Source organism: Bufo bufo, chromosome 6 (genome assembly GCF_905171765.1).
Source record: "Bufo bufo chromosome 6, aBufBuf1.1, whole genome shotgun sequence".
Classification (NCBI taxonomy): domain Eukaryota; kingdom Metazoa; phylum Chordata; class Amphibia; order Anura; family Bufonidae; genus Bufo; species Bufo bufo.
The window spans coordinates 372,670,068-372,686,486 of NC_053394.1; the positions used below are offsets into that span (position 1 = coordinate 372,670,068).

The following is a 16,419-nucleotide window of genomic DNA, read 5'->3' on the forward strand; positions in this document are numbered from 1 at the left end:
CGATGCAGTTGAATATGTACAGATGAGCGTTTCCACAATGGTAGCGCTCATCGCCCTTCTGCTGTCCACCTCTTGTCTCTACTTGGTGCTGCCTCACCTCGCCTCATTGGCGGTGCACCTCTGGGTATGACCAAGGTTTACAGTGCAGGAATGCAGCCATAGAAATGAATAGGGTCGCAGTGTTACTTGTGAGTTTGCTGCAATGCCAGAATAACAAAAAATCCAGTAGGGTTGCAATTTTTACTATTCTGGGGTCATGGTTGTGGCAAACTTGCAAGTTGTGCTGTGACCCTAATAATTTTTATGGCTGTGCTGCTACGCTCAGATCCTTGGTGTAATGGCTGCATGTTTTGCTTTTATAGGGAAGTAAGGCAATCTGAAGGCTATAATCCTAGTTTTTGGACTCACAAGCACTACTCCTGTGTGTTGCCATATTGGAACAAGGGAGAGCAAGTCATCTCGATCTTCAAATTGTGGGGGAAAACACTCATTGCTATCAGAGGTGAGAGAATCAGAAAACATGTATAGCAGGGGAGGATTTGTAGCAGCCACTTGGGGGGCATGTGTGGCAGGAACCCAAGAGATGTGGCAGCAATCTGGTGGAGGATCTGTGGTAGGGGCTCAAGGGATCCGTGGCAGCACTCTGGTGGATGATTTATGGCAGGCATCCAGAGGGAATTTGTGGCAGGCAGTCTGGGGCACGATCTGTTGCAGGCACTCGGCGGAGGGATTTTTATCTTTGGCAGTCACTCAGTTGGGGCATCTGTGACAGTCACTCTAGGGAAGGATCTCTGGCAGATACTCAGGCGGTAGATTTGTGTCATACACTCAAATGGGTCACCTGTGGTAGGCAATCGCGGGGGATCTGTGGCAGATACTCTAGTGGAGGATCTGTGGTAGTCACTCTGGTGGAGAATCTGTTGCAGGTGCTCTGGAGGAGGCTCTGTGGCCCACACTCAGGGGTGGTCTGTGGTAGGCACTCACGTGGGAAATCTATGGCAAGTATTCTGCAAGGAATCTGTAGCAAGCACTCTGGTTATATGTGGCAGGCCCTCTGGGTGGCATCTGCCACATGGTATAGGGACATTTGTGGCTGGCCCACACAACTAAGGTATTTTTAGGGTAAAATAAAAAGCAATGAGGTAGGGGCCCCTCATGACTTCTTAGTGTTAGATACATACTTATGTGTGTATGTATTACAACATATGACAACTCAATTATAGTTTATTGTGGACTCAATTAATCTACCAAAGTGATGTCATTACCAATAGGACTCGCTATAGAATGGATATCATTACATTAATCTTTGACTCTGTTTTCTTATATCCCCTTCCAGCCAAGTTTGGCTCAAGTATCAGCTCCTATTTCTTGTTCCTTCGATTCCTGATGCTCTTGAACTTGGCTTCCCTCATCCTGACCACTGGTTTCATCATTGTTCCCACCATACTTCTTAGTAAGACAGAACACAACCACAGCTATCTAGGTATGCATCGAAATATACAAATGGTGACTTTTGCCCATAGCATATAGACCTTTGATTCCATTACTGTTGTGTTTTGTTCCAAATTTTTATCACCAGCACCATGTGGAAACTCATCCGCCTTTCCAAACCATACCTTGCCGGGCCATGTACTGGATTTATTCACAGGAGAAGTGAGTAATTACTGATCACTACATTATATTATATATGGACAGTGAATACCATGACCAGGTCGACTGTTTTTTGCCACGCTTGGTCTTTGCAAATGTATAGACCCAGTGACAGGTCTTTGTGTCATCTGTGTAGTTTAGAAAACCAGTGGCAGAACAGACTACAAAAGGTTGATCACCACAGGCACAAGGCATCCAAGGGCTGTTCATTCTACTGAACAATGGGGTCTTGGATTTAAGATACTAATACAGTATATACACTTTAACATAGTTGTACATTTTGGCTTTTACATGTGGTATATTTACTTTTTTCGATGTCCACATTTTAGGGCTTCATGCAGGACACCTTTCTTTTCTATGGACATTACAGTGATGTGGTGGGGTTCGATGACGCCTTCAGTGTCCGCTTGTCGTACCTGCTGACTCCCTTTGTCTTCTTATTAATCTGTAGCCTGCTTCTCTTACAACGGTATGAACCCTTCACTGCTTAGTTGGGCTACACTGACATGTTTAACATAAAGGTTTATTTGTGTGAAGATCAGTTCCTTTCTAGTTCATCAAAATGGTACTGTCCCGATTTAAGCTGGTACATGCAGCAGATTTATTGCAGTCTCCCTTCTCTCTTCCTACTCACTGCTGCTATGTCTGTGGCAAACAGGAAGAGAGAAGGGAGACGGCACAAGCACACTGCACGCACCTTCCTTTCATACAGCTGATTGGCGGAGGTGCCGGGTGTCGGAACCCCGCTGATCTGATATTGATGACCTATCCTGAGGATAGGTCATCAGTATTAAAAGCCCAGAGAACCCCTTCAGGGAAGGGTTAGACTATTCCTTGTAAAACACAATATACTGGGATTAAAGGGGTTGTCCAGTCACTAAAATCTTTTTCTGAAGGGTCACCCCACCGATAAACTTCTCCCATTCTGATGCTTCACGGGTCCCAGCTAGTCCTTATGAACACAAAGGAAAGGACCACTAGCCATTGGTGACTTGAGATGCAATGGAATAGAGGATCAGTGAAGTATCTCTTACTTAGTTTTTTATATTTTTTTTTATCTCATTCCGGCCCAATTTTGGATTGGATGGACCCTTTTAATGAATTAAGTATAGTACCACATTATGGTGATTTAGGTAAATGTCATTTCAAGGGAGGTTTTGCCTTCCTCTGAGGTTTGTAAGTAGAAGAGGTGGATTTAGATTTTTTCTCTACCCATTAATTATGTACAGTATGTTGTTGAATCTAATATATGAGAGCATGGAATAAACCTAAGATATCTATGAATTAAGTACTATCTGTGGCCAGCTGCACTCGCAAATTTTGTAGGGTTGTGCATCACTGAACAGATACCCTGTCTAGATCATTTCTCTCTCTGTAACACGAAGTACTGTGAAAGGAATAACACAAAGGCGAGTGCGGAGCAGACAGTACAGGACCTCGATCAGCAGCAAAGTCTTCTCTGGTTGGGATTTTTGTGTGAGAGAAACAGGGACATCAGTCCTTAAACAGAAGCGTTTCAGCAATGATATCAAGGTTTGTTAGATTCTCTTCATGCCATAGTATGTGTCTTATATTTGTGCCATTGGTAGTCATCTAATATCTTCCCTTCTCACAGTCGGACTTGGCTGAGGAACATTGGTATATGTTAACGACTCAACAATCTCTTGGTGTAAAAGTTCGCATTGTTGCTTTGCGTGTTTTTCTCAACTGCATCATCCTGGCTCTGATGGCTGGAGGTTTCTATTTAATATATTTGGCTACTGGCGTATCTCAAGGTTATCAAGAGGTGAGTACAATCTTCTCTTTCCACTGTCTTTCCCGGTCCTGTCGAAATGAATGAATCTTTAATTCCAATGTGTTCCTCAGAGGTCAGACGATCCGATCCTCAGTCTGATGACTCAGTATCTAGTGCCGGTTGTCATCTCCTTGGTTCTTCTGATCCTGCCATATTCATTTATGCTCCTGGTAAAATTTGAAGGCCTATCACCAAGTGCAGAGATAACTTTAACTCTTGTCAGGTAAATAATGATTGTTTAGGTGTTCTTCTCGTTTCTAACCACGAGTCACCTACCCAGTACATATAATTAGTGTTTTGGGCTGGTTCCTAGTCCGTCTTCCACTTTTGACTACATTCCTTTTGCTGAAATTATCTTCATCCTAAGGTAGCCATACACATTAGTCTAAAGTTGATCTAAATAAACAATTTCAACCAAAACAATCGTTTGTCGTGTGAAATTTAACAACGAATTATCATTTTAGCCGACTAGTAACAGAACATTATTAAGAAGTTGGCTGTGTTTAATATTTTAGTCTATTAGTCAAAGGAGGGATCTTTATTTGAAAGAAGGTTCCTAGAGAAATCTTTCATCCATCACCCGGTTTCATTGAACGTGTATGACCATTTTGAACAAATGTAACGGCCAATATTGGCTAAAATAAGTATAGCCGTGTCTGTGAAAAGATCGTTCACCATATGTTTGTTTGGAGTTCAACCAACTTTTATCTAATGTGTATGGACACCTTTACTCCACTTTTAAATTACTTTTTTGTAGAACATATCATAAAACACTCATTAGTGGGAGTACGACCACTGGGAGCCCTAATCCCCTGCCACCTACGGCAAGCATTCTGTGCAGCCTGATTAACCCTCCACTGGAAAAAAAACAGCCATGCTCTTAACTTGAACCCTCTGAGCTGTAATGCATCCTAATGGAGAACATGCCTGTACATACTGCCCACTTGATAGTAACAGTTAGGGCCTAAACTGACCCCTCAAATTTGGACAGCTCTTCACTGATCAATGTATTATCACTTCTAATTCACTTCCCCCTTGCATAACTTTCCAAACATGGTATTTGCTCAGTAAACCAGTGAATGGAACACAGTGTTAATTGTGCCATTTTTAACTGTCCCTTTTCTCTACACTCCAGTGTTGTTTTTGAGCCTGCCTAGTTATGGCCCATGTGCCCAGGCCAATATCAATGGTCAATGATCAGGAACGAGTGTTAATAAAAACTTTTCTTTCCAATCATTGCCCACTTGTTATGGGGTTATTCTTACAAATGAACATTTTATGTGCCACATAAACGATTGCATGACTAACAAATGAGCATTTTGCTTGTTTGTCAGGTGATTGGTGGCACATTTACACAGGCCACTTATCTGAAATGAGTGTTCGTATGAAAGTTAATTCACAATAATCGTCCCCATAGTCTGTCCATGTAAATGGACCTTTACTCATTTCTAAAATTCAAAAACTATCCTTTATGAAATGTTCTTGCTTTGGATGCAATAGCCCTGAATGCTATACATCTTCCAGGCTCTTCCTGCATCCTTATTACACAACTTGCCCTGTTTCAACATTGCATCCTGGCATGCGGCTATGATCCCTGTCAACGGGTGCATCTGATTGCTAGATAACCAGATGCTTCCTCTTCTCCAGTTTTCTGCTTGGGACCATGGCTTTCTTTCTCACCAGTTTTAGGCTGCTATGGCAGCTGGCAGTCAGAAATGATGCAATCCCTATTTAAAGAGGAAATGCATTGACTGTTAGTTGAGGTTCTTACCCATTCCTCTGCTATTTTGACACTGATATTGACTCCTGACTGGTTCTGATCCTGACCTTTGTCTTGTTCCTGGATATAGTTCTGAATGGCTTCAGAAGGTAAGGGATGGAGGATTTAGTGGCAGAGGATCATAGCAAGTGTTAGGTCAGCAGTCTGTGCCGACTGCGTTACCATAATACCCAGTCTTGTTCCCTGTATTCTTCTGCCTCCATGCTGCTACCTTGTGCTCCAGTCTGTCCCCATAGGGCAAGTGTGAACTCACCTGCACCCTATTAAAGTGCTTGCACTTGAAAATCTTTCCCCAACCAATATCTGGGGGTCCCTGGGTATTTAAGGCACTTTCCCCAGTTAGTGGGTGCCCAAGCTTTAGGTTCCCTGGTGACCAGCAAAGGTGATGTGAAGTCTAGTGCTTCTGTGATTTACCTGCATCTATCCTGCGTTATCTCCTGCCTGTGAACCTGGTGTGTTCCAAGCCTGTTCCCACCCTACTTGTGTTCTTCTGCCCTTTCAAGTCAAGCGTAAGTTCTGTTTGTGTCAAAGTTAACCCTGTCCATCTGCCTAGTCTGTATTCCTGCCAAACACTCAGCCTGGCCTGCCTGTGTCTGCACTACTACCTTGCATTCCAGCCTTTCCTATGTCTTTATTCATGTACACTTCCAGTGTGCTTCCTGTACCTTACAACCTGCATTCAAGTCTAAGTGACCATTCAGACTGAACCTGCATTTTTGTGTATTTTGCTATTCTGAGCTCCTGGTGCTTGCAGAGTCAGCTGGCAACTACACCAGGACTATCCCAGGAGGTAGCAGTCTGGTTGCTACCCCTCAGCGAGGTCCAGATCACTGTATAGGGGTTAAAGGGTGAATATTGGGGAAGCGCCAGAATAACTCCCTTAGGGTTAGCCCTTCACCAAACAATTTAGTTGCCACACTGGTCCACTCTCATTGATCCATAACAGCAAGTTGCTATCCATCTTGCAGCCCTGAATTTTTTTTAATATCTCTGATTTTTAGCAGATACTTATATGGTAGGGTCCAGCTATATCTCCTTTGCTATGCCTCCCATGACTTTATTTCTGGCCCAGATAGGAGCCCGTTAGATATGGGAGCCCCTTCCAAATCTTATGAAACCACCTTTCTTCTTGACTCTCTTGCTTGGCCTTCTCAGAGAATAATAATACAGTGTGTTCGCTTTGCGTTCGATGTACCTGACCCTTTTGCCCATTTTGTTTTTCTTGTGTTTCTTGTTACATTCAAAACTCAATAAAGGTGGATAAAACCCAAACTTTCCTTGCACAGGTGTGTGTTCCTCAGACTCGGGACCTTAGGGATATTCTTGTTTTCTCTGGGTCAAACTATCCTGTGTGTAGGAGGCACCAAAGCACCATGTGAAATTTGTGGCTACAATATGCAGTTCCAGGTAAGAGTCGCTGTCTGTAGAGTGTTGGCAGGAATGGCAGCAGGTGATGTCACAACAGCAACTGGATACCAACCTGTTTTTTCTCTGGTGGTCCCAGCTGCAGTAGAATTGGCTGCAACATTCCACAATTGCTTTTTTTGGGGGATTTTGAGGTGTCCTTAAACTTTAGAGGAAAGATGACTGAACTTGCCAACTTCACTGGGACTGGCCAGCTACTGTATCTCGACTCATGTGTAAGGATGTGTCCTACATCTCCCTTGATGGCTGTCTTCTTTCAAATACCACCACTCTTGGTAGTTTTGTATTGTATTTGAAGGGGTTGTCCCATAGATTATGTTCTACAGTTTTCAGACCAGCACCTGGATCTGAATACTTTTATATTTGCATGTCATTAGTCAATTTAGTACAGCCACAGAGTTATTTAATAAAATGTGTCTGTATAGCACCACCTGCTTTTTGTTCCTTTTCCTTAGTTCTCTGTCCACTTCAATAACATTGAGGTGGACGCACATGCTTAGTTCCATCCTTCAACTGCCACCAGCTGGATCTTCTGTTAGAAGCTGTGATAGTTACAGGGAGAGAGTTTATGAAGAATGGACACACCCTCTGAGAAAGGACATGTTGCTGATCTGCAGCTGAAAGGACACACCCCTGAGCTGCCAGCTTCAACTAAATCTAATAGAGCAAATGGAGTAATAAATGGAGAGAACTCTGGATCCATGTGATGTACAGGGCTGGTTTTAGCTTTGTCATAAAGAGATTGTCATGTACAATATGTATATATATTTTTTTACATTAATCATGGAATAACCCCTTTAAATAAATGGAGACTAAGCTGCATTACCAGACAAAAGCAATGGATAAAAATATCAGATGTTTTTTCTAATCTTATACAAGTCCTTACATCCAACTCTTTCTCCACATAGTGCTGGGAGACATCGGTGGGGCAGGAGTTTTACAAGTTGTCCATGTTTCACTTTCTGGAACTGTTAGCAGAGTTCTTGTTCCTGAAATTGCCTCGCAGGTAATTCGGATTTTGGCACCTTATCACTTACTCATCTACATCTTGACATCTCTTAAGGCTGTATTAGACTGGCAGATAGTCTGCCAGATCATCGCTAACGAGCGTTCATAGTAACGCTCGTTAGCAATGATTTGGCAGTGCAAATGCTCGTTCCTCTGCAAATCCAGATTTGTTTGCCGGCGGCAGATCATGCTGTCTAATCACGATCTGCTACCGGCAAACAATTCTGCGTGGGGACGAGCGATGGCATTAGCATCGCTCCTCCCCATACTGCATGTAATAGCAGCGGTCTCCTCCACTAATGAGCAGGCGATTGTGGGAAGGAACACTACCTTCCTGACAATCGTTTGCAAAATCTGCAGGTCTAATACAGTCTTTTCTCCCTTCCTTTTCTTTTACCAGTTTCCTGTTCTCCCGATACCAATGTCGCTTGATCCGCTGGTTTGGAAAAGAAAAATTCATCCTCTCTCAGAACGTGTTGGACATGGTGTATGGTCAGACCTTGGTGTGGGGGGGAATGTTCTATACCCCATTACTGCCGCTGCTCAACCTTATCTTCATTTTCATCACCTTCTATATTAAAAAGGTCAGACGGCAACAAATGAGCCACAGTAAAGGTTTTTGTGCAATGAAAGGTCAAGATATTCCTGATAGTAATAGTGTGCGAGATACATATTTGATGACTCTCACATATTGCTCTGATCGTTTCATTCTTTTCACAGTTTTCTGTGTTTCACCTGTATGATGTCTCCCAAAGATTATTTCAAGAATCAACCCTGAGAATCATGTTTCATTTTGTCCTGTTCCTAGGCCTGATGACAGTTTTTCTCCCCTTAACTTACCTGTTGACAAGGTAAGTAAGCAGAGAATATTTAGATAAAGGCTGTAGGTGGTGAGGATCAGTAGAGACAAGCTATGTTAAACTGGCCATACACGTTAGATTATGTGTCAACCGAACCCACTGATTTCAGTGGAAATGGACCCACGGCAGATGTCAGGGGAAATAAGGATTGTGTAGTCGGAGTTCAACTACCTAATACTTTTGTTCTACTGGAGATATCTCACTTCAAGAGGTATCTAGCAGCTTTCTCACTTCTGGTCCAGGACACAGACATGCTTGGTAGAGCCAAAACTACATGTGTGTGGAGGAGACTGGAGAGATTGTTCAGCTGACAGATATCTACTGTGCGTGGCCAGCCCTCTTTTTGAGCAGAAGTGATTGATGATGGTACATTACTAACCATGCAGCTGGGAACATTATAAAGTTTGTAACAACGATTTGGAAGTTTTATTGGAGTGATGTTGTGTTTGCGTGATGGTGAAGTTGGTCTTATCTGTTGGGCATGGTTGACAGTTCTCCAACATGGGCCATTAGTGGAGAAAGGGACTGAGGAGTTTCTAATAAAGGAGTTATCTGATGGCATGAAAAACATGGACATAAACACATGGAAACCACTTATAACTTATGCTAAAAAGTAAACTTTTTCTGGAGATACCCACCTCTAATATGATGGCTAAGCTGCTCCTGCTCTTCCTGATATAAGATACCTATCGTCCTCTTCTGGCTGATCATCCATGAAATATGCCATTGTCTGACACCTGCCCCTGAGAACATAAGGATCGGGAATGTTGAAATCCAACAGCCTAATCCTTATCTCACCTGACATCTGCAGTCAGCAGAGAGTCTAGTGGCCTTCATGCACATTAGATGATCAGCTGGTCCTGCTGATATTGGCCAGCTTTGGTCTTTCTGTGCTCACAGAAAGAGTTCAAATCACAGCATCCTCTTCTCTACCATTTGCTCCTGTTTCTTTGCTCATTCATAGTGTCTATGGCATCATTCATAGAACCATCCTAAAAAGCAGCAGATGCAGTCATGACAGAGGAGGGGGTTGGCTAACATCATGGATATCCCACTAATCCTGTTCTGATGCTGACCGGTATGACACAGGGGCTTGTGACTGCTGCAGCCAATCTGGTAATTGGCTGCAGCAATCACATGCCCCCGTGATCATGATGTCTTTGCTGGTCCATTGTGTCTTTAGTCCAGGAACAGAAATTGTTTAGATCTTAAATTCTTTTTTATGGGTTTCTTCTGATTTAAAACACTGATAGTGCTCGCCCATCTCGCTCCTGTGGCCTGTTCACTGACTACAATACTCCATGGGAAGCTGTGAAGAACAGGACTCACTCAGCACTGCCCCCTGCAGCCCTGACTGTCCTGACATATTTGACTTCAGACATTGGTGCTTACAGCCTGCTTTTTATCCTAAGGTAAGTCCATCAAAATAATATCCAGTAAAATGTTTTGTGTGTTATGTGTGTATTTATTACAATGTTAGATGCTTCTTTGACATCTTAGACATAAGCAATAATGTCCTCTGAAACTGATAATTATTATTGATACGAACAAGTTTTCAGTAGGGAGATACACTGTACAAGAAAGACCCAGCCAAACATCTCTGACCATGGCTTATCTCCTAGAGCAGTGATGGCTAACCTCCGGCACTCCAGCTGTGGTGAAACTACGACTCCCAGCATGCTCCATTAATTTTAATGGAGTTCGGAGAACAGCCAAACAAGTGTGCATCTTGGGAGTTGTAGTTTTACCACAGCTGGAGTGCTGGTGGTTAGCCTTCACAACCAAACTTTCTCTCCCCCGACAATATCTTGGGGGTTGATTCAGGAGCTCCTCATGCACATTAGTTGGCCAGTCCTGCTGAAAATGGTGAGATTGGCTGACAATATTTTAATGTGTATGTGGGTTATGGGGGGGTGTTTTTAGCTCAGTCTTGGAGAAATTCTTAAATGCCTTGGTTGACTGAACATTTTTTTCTTGGTTTCATAGTCTTGTGCTCACCTGCTATGTCTCCCGTGTCCGCCAGAATGAACTAGACGTGGAACTGCTTAAGGAGCACTTGTCTAATGTAAGCAAGATTCTATCTATCTATCTATTTATCTATCTCATATCTATCTACCTCATTCTTCTGTAGTACCGTATGAAACAGGTCACCGCGTCGTCAAGCAATAAACAAACGGAAATCAGGTACAGACACACAAGAGTTTATTGCACAAACAAAAACCAGGGAAGGCAGCACAGACAAAACATGAGCTCTATGTATCGAGAAAACCCCCACTGCGCCACTGTCTAGTAATACTCCAGAGGGGCGTGACTAAGCAACTCCTGGTATTCACTAGGGCCCCAGATGGTAGGGTTAGACTTTGCAGCAGGAAGTTGCCAGGGTCCACTCCAGAGCGTGAACTAGACAGTGACAGCAAGAACGAATGGACTACAGGTACCAGAAGGTACCGACGGCACATAGGAAAACATAACATACTGTAGACAGGCAAATACAAACAGGGCAACTAATAACACAAGCAGGAGTACATAGCAAGGAAACAGGAGTGACAATGAGCAGAGAAGGGCTTGCTCCACCAGTAGTAAACTGCATGGCCTTGCGCATGGCACTCTGCTGCAAAGAAAGGTGCAGCAAGGACTTGCTGAACAGAGACATGAATACACACAAGGTAACTAAAACATAACTGGCAGAACAGATAACAGAAACACAGGAAAGAGGACATCAGAGGACGGGAATGAACAAGTAGGAGACAGACAGACAGACACGGATCCCATGGGTCAGCAGCATGGGAGAGTGAGTACAAACAAGGAGCAGGACAAGACAACACACACCAGGAGAGCTGACACAGAACTGAGGAAACCTCAGACTTATATACAGGTTCCATGGGTGCAGCAGAAAAGCCACACCCATGGAGCAGACAGAGGATTAACTCCAAATAGGCACACAGGGGAGTTAACCCATAAAGAACTACAAATAACACAGGAACAAAACTTCAGCGAGGAGCGCCGAACGAGCAAGGATGGAAGGTCACAGCCAGAGGTAACGACTGTGACACCTCATGCACACAACCGTTTTTTTTTCCAGTCCCCATCCGATCCGCACTTTTTGCGGTTCAGATGCAGAGCCATTCATTTCATTGAGGCTGCAAGAGTTTGTGTTGTTCACACCCATTTGTCTGTTCCACTAGCCCACAACAAAAAAAAAAAATAGAACATGTTCTATTCTTGACTGTTTAGGACATTTCTACTGGGCAGAAAAAATTGCAGCATGCACACGGCCGGGATCTGTGGTTTACGGACCGCAAAACACTTGCGGTCATGTAGTAATTATATAATTAGGGTGTAATTCATACGTCCTATGAAATGTTCTCCTATTGGTAAATAAAAGCTGGAAATAAATGTGTGCCCTCTGTAAGGGATCGCCTTTTATTCGGGGGTCATTCTCACAATGATCTTCATAACCACTGGGTTTTAGGTCCAAACAGTGCAATTTAGTTTACACTCTTCATACACAACATGACATAAAACAAAAGCCTGCCCGTCTGGGCTCTACCTAAACATAATAAACATTGTTTCCCTAACTCAGCTATACGATAACGTTCCCACATGGAACCAGGTGCGGCTTACCCCAGACATACAGTCCACCAGCCCTCAGGCTGTAACAAATGCAGTACCTTTGGAGGGGTTTGTGGTCTAGCAGTCCTCCTGACTCTGACCTTTCAATGCTTGTTCCAGGGTGTCGCTGAGTCCCTCAAAGTCCAGGCTATTGCATAGCCTCGTGGCCCCTCAGCCTTGCCCAGCTGAGACCACACTGACAGAGCCTCACCAGGCCTCTGTCTGCACACTCTCCAGAGTGAGACACACCCAGGATCCAGTAGCAGGATTAAATAGGATCCCTGGACATGAGCATGCCCTAAGTCCCGGACTGGAACCTGGGGAAACAACACCTCAATGTTCACATTGCCACACCTCATTTAAGGGCTCTTTCACACCTGCGTTATTGTCTTCCGGCATAGAGTTCCGTCGTCGGGGCTCTATGCCGGAAGAATCCTGATCAGTTTTATCCTAATGCATTCTGAATGGAGAGAAATCCGTTCAGGATGCATCAGGATGTCTTCAGTTCCGGTACGGAACGTTTGTTGGCCGGAGAAAATACCGCAGCATGCTGCGCTTTTTGCTCCGGCCAAAAATCCGGAACACTTGCCGCAAGGCCGGATCCGGAATTAATGCCCATTGGAAAGCATTGATCCGGATCCGGCCTTAAGCTAAACGTCGTTTCGGCGCATTGCCGGAGCCAACATTTAGCTTTTTCTGAATGGTTACCATGGCTGCCGGGACGCTAAAGTCCTGGCAGCCATGGTAAAGTGTAGCGGGGAGCGGGGGAGCAGTGTACTTACCGTCCGTGCGGCTCCCCGGGCGCTCCAGAGTGACGTCAGGGCGCCCCAAGCGCATAGATCATGTGATCACATGGATCACGTCATCCATGCGCATGGGGCGCTCTGACGTCATTCTGGAGCGCCCCGGGAGCCGCACGGACTGTAAGTATACCGCTCCCCCGCTCCCCGCTCCTACTATGGCAACCAGGACTTTAATAGCGTCCTGGGTGCCATAGTAACACTGAAAGCATTTGGAAGACGGTTCCGTCTTCAAATGCTTTCAGTACACTTGCGTTTTTCCGGATCCGGCAGGCACCTCCGGCAACGGAAGTGCATGCCGGATCCCAACAACGCAAGTGTGAAAGAGGCCTAAACGAATCCATTAAACTGAATTAATATGTTCTCATGGGTGATATTCCACATTGGCTATTGGTCCGTGCAGAGAAAATTGCGACATGTTCTATAGTTATCTGATCTTCCTGTAAGACTCGCTCATTCAAATGAATGGGTCTGGGGGGAAATGGACTATAGCTGGACTCCACTAGTGTATGGTCCATAGTAGTAAATGCAGCTGAACAGGAAAAGAAGGGGCCACATCCGATCAGGACCCAGACAGAAGAGCATGCAGCTTGTAGCAAGGGAACGGTAAGCACTATGTAAAACTAGGTTATTGCCAAGTACTTATTAGAGGAGAACCCCTTTAAGACCGAAGTTATTTATTGAGCCCTTAAGGGGTTAAACAAATAAAATGTTTGTCGTCAGTTTATGGTGTCAGTAGAAAACGGGAAATTGTTGTCATCTTTTACCTCTAGGAAACCCAGTCATCTGTGTGTGACAATAATATATAGAAAAACTCTAGAAATATCACGATTCATTGTTTCTTAATGAATATTGCGTGCTTTATTGAATCTGCTGCTGAATTTAGTTATGTTTTGGCCTGATTAGGCCTTTATCAAACTGGTGCCGCTGTTAGGGAGAATGGAAGATGATCAGCGCTCAAGAAGACAGGCGTGCGTCCGCACCACGATTCGCGATTGGCACATACACATCGCGGTGTGGACGCACGCCTTTCTTCTTGAGCGCTGATCATCTTCCATTCTCCCTAACAGCGGCACCAGTTTGATAAAGGCCTAATCAGGCCAAAACATAACTAAATTCAGCAGCAGATTCAATAAAGCACGCAATATTCATTAAGAAACGATGAATCGTGATATTTCTAGAGTTTTTCTATATATTATTTGATGGGGTGGGAACCCGACTCCTAGAAATATAAACAACATAGTAAGCAATGTGAAATCAAACACCAAAAAAGGAAGAAGGCTGGCACAAATAAATGGATATAAACTTTATTGAAGTCTCAACACGAGACGAAATATGATAAAATACAAGTAAAAGACAATACTGTGGTGGGTATAAAACACACAGGAAGAAATTACGGCACCACTAGTATATAGGCATGTACCTGAGTGGTGAACCGGATACCCCAACGTACGTTTCGCGTAGAGCTACACCTTCTCCCCCTGAAGTAGCTCTACGCGAAACGTACGTTGGGGTATCCGGTTCACCACTCAGGTACTTATGCCATGGCTTCATTATGGTCAGCTCAGTATTTGTGATCCATGTACTATGTATGCTTGCACTTTGCACCTTATATCCTTGGTACTGTTTTGGATCTCTATCCTGCTTTGTTAGCCCTGGTTTTTGGCCCTATTATTAGATATCCGGTTCACATTATTTATATATTATGTCATCTGTATGATTTTCTTAGCCTGGATATTTATATTTATGTACATGCCTATATAGTGGTGCCGTAATTTCTTCCTGTGTGTTTTATACCCACCACAGTATTGTCTTTTACTTGTATTTTATCATATTTCGTCTCGTGTTGAGAATTCAATAAAGTTTATATCCATTTATTTGTGCCAACCTTCTTCCTTTTTTGGTGTTTGATTTCACGTGCAGGTTTGGCACGGGTACTCACTCTTGTGAGTCATTTATTGGTGTTGATAGTAAGCAATGTGCGGCTAAGCAACCCTTCAATATATCTCTGTGTAACAAACATTGAAGGGGTTGTCCGGTGGTTGAAAATTCCATATAGAATGAGTTAAAAAAATAACAGAAGCAATAATCATCTCACCCATCCCCAACCACTCCAGTTCCAATGCTTCCTAGAGCCACCGCCGTATCACTCCTTCCTAGTCTCTTTCGACCTGCAGAAAACAACCTCTCACTCTATCACTGGCTGAGACAGGTCACTGCTTCTTTTAGTTTATTTTTGTCCGTCTTGAGCCTACTATAAGAAAATTTCAACCACTGGACAACCCCGATACGGCTATTGAAACATGGTTCATGTGTCCAATTCATTTTTTCATCTTAGCAAATAGAAGATAAAGAATTCCTGGTACGAAGACTGAGAAAAGAAGAAGACATTCAGAGTCATACGGTTGACCCTTAGTCCCATACCCAACAGATGTGACCTGATGAAGAGTGACTGGAAACCCTTCTACGTATGGTGAAATAATAGACTTTGTCACGGACTCAGCAGTAGAAGATGCATTTTCAAGGCTTTTCATGCTACATTCAGGGGCGGAAAAAGTAAGCCCAGGGACCCATAACAATTAGGAGTTTAAGAAATGGGAAAGTTATGACTACCTTTTCTTGAGGGCCAGCAAGACCAACTACCCCTTACATGTGAGGGTCCATTAATGGGACGCGGATGTGGGACCCCAGGTTTTTTACGGATACCCTGGTGGTTACATCTGAGATTGCACTTTTGACCACTATGAAGCTTTTCTGTCTCCAAACAAAGGCTGATAAGATGGTACCGATTACTTATATGTAGCAGCTACATTTTTCACACAAAAGGTATTTATACATCTCCAGGGTCAGACTGGTCTACCTCCGGTGATCTTGGGTTCTTACCTAATAAAGAGGCCCAGCCATTGGTATTTAATATTTCTTTGGATTATTTCACGTTACCTATTTGTCCTTATGGATACTAACATAGTCATGTAAAAAAGTTATTTGTGTAAAAAATGCCATGAATTTCATGCTTGTTGGGCGGCCTTCTTTTTTTGTTAAGACTTTTTTTAACATGCATTTTTTTCAGGCATTTTTCAACTCCTATAGAGATATCTAACAGAAAATGCCCTGAAAAAGGCCCTAGTGCTTGGCTGCAGCAGTCACTTGTCGTCAATATGATGTCATCACTGCAGCTCAGGAGCACTGGAGTGGCGGCAAATGTATAATTTTGTCAGTAGACCTCGCTTAAGAATAATGCTCAAGAGTTTCTCATGTATGAGCAATATGTATATGATTTGCCATGCATTCTCTTCTGTACATTAGAGGGACGTTTCTCAATTTTAAACTGTACTAAATGTGTAAATAATTTTTTTTTTATAAACAATAAACTTTATAAATGATAGAAACGGGTTTTGTTTTGTTTTTTGTCCCTATAAGGATTTTCCAAATGTCACCCTTTATAGCACTTCTTCTTAATAAAGTTTCCCCAAGCCTTCTTTTCATCAG

General features: G+C 43.4%; 1 protein-coding gene across 2 annotated transcripts in view; it reads left to right on the forward strand.

Moving 5' to 3' along the window:
• LOC121005904 (transmembrane channel-like protein 8) overlaps positions 1–15,697 on the forward strand; it is a 32,149-nt gene extending 16,452 nt beyond the window's left edge. For both annotated transcript variants that reach the window (XM_040438720.1, XM_040438722.1), the window contains exons 3-16: positions 363–502; positions 1,337–1,483; positions 1,580–1,653; positions 1,980–2,119; positions 3,036–3,183; positions 3,266–3,436; positions 3,517–3,668; positions 6,512–6,632; positions 7,559–7,656; positions 8,059–8,242; positions 8,379–8,509; positions 9,772–9,930; positions 10,505–10,583; positions 15,269–15,697. In XM_040438720.1, the coding sequence (XP_040294654.1) occupies positions 363–502; positions 1,337–1,483; positions 1,580–1,653; positions 1,980–2,119; positions 3,036–3,183; positions 3,266–3,436; positions 3,517–3,668; positions 6,512–6,632; positions 7,559–7,656; positions 8,059–8,242; positions 8,379–8,509; positions 9,772–9,930; positions 10,505–10,583; positions 15,269–15,346 (1,822 nt within the window). In that variant the 3' untranslated portion in view covers positions 15,347–15,697. The remainder of the gene's footprint in view (positions 1–362; positions 503–1,336; positions 1,484–1,579; positions 1,654–1,979; positions 2,120–3,035; positions 3,184–3,265; positions 3,437–3,516; positions 3,669–6,511; positions 6,633–7,558; positions 7,657–8,058; positions 8,243–8,378; positions 8,510–9,771; positions 9,931–10,504; positions 10,584–15,268) is intronic.
• The last annotated feature ends 722 nt before the right edge of the window (positions 15,698–16,419 follow it).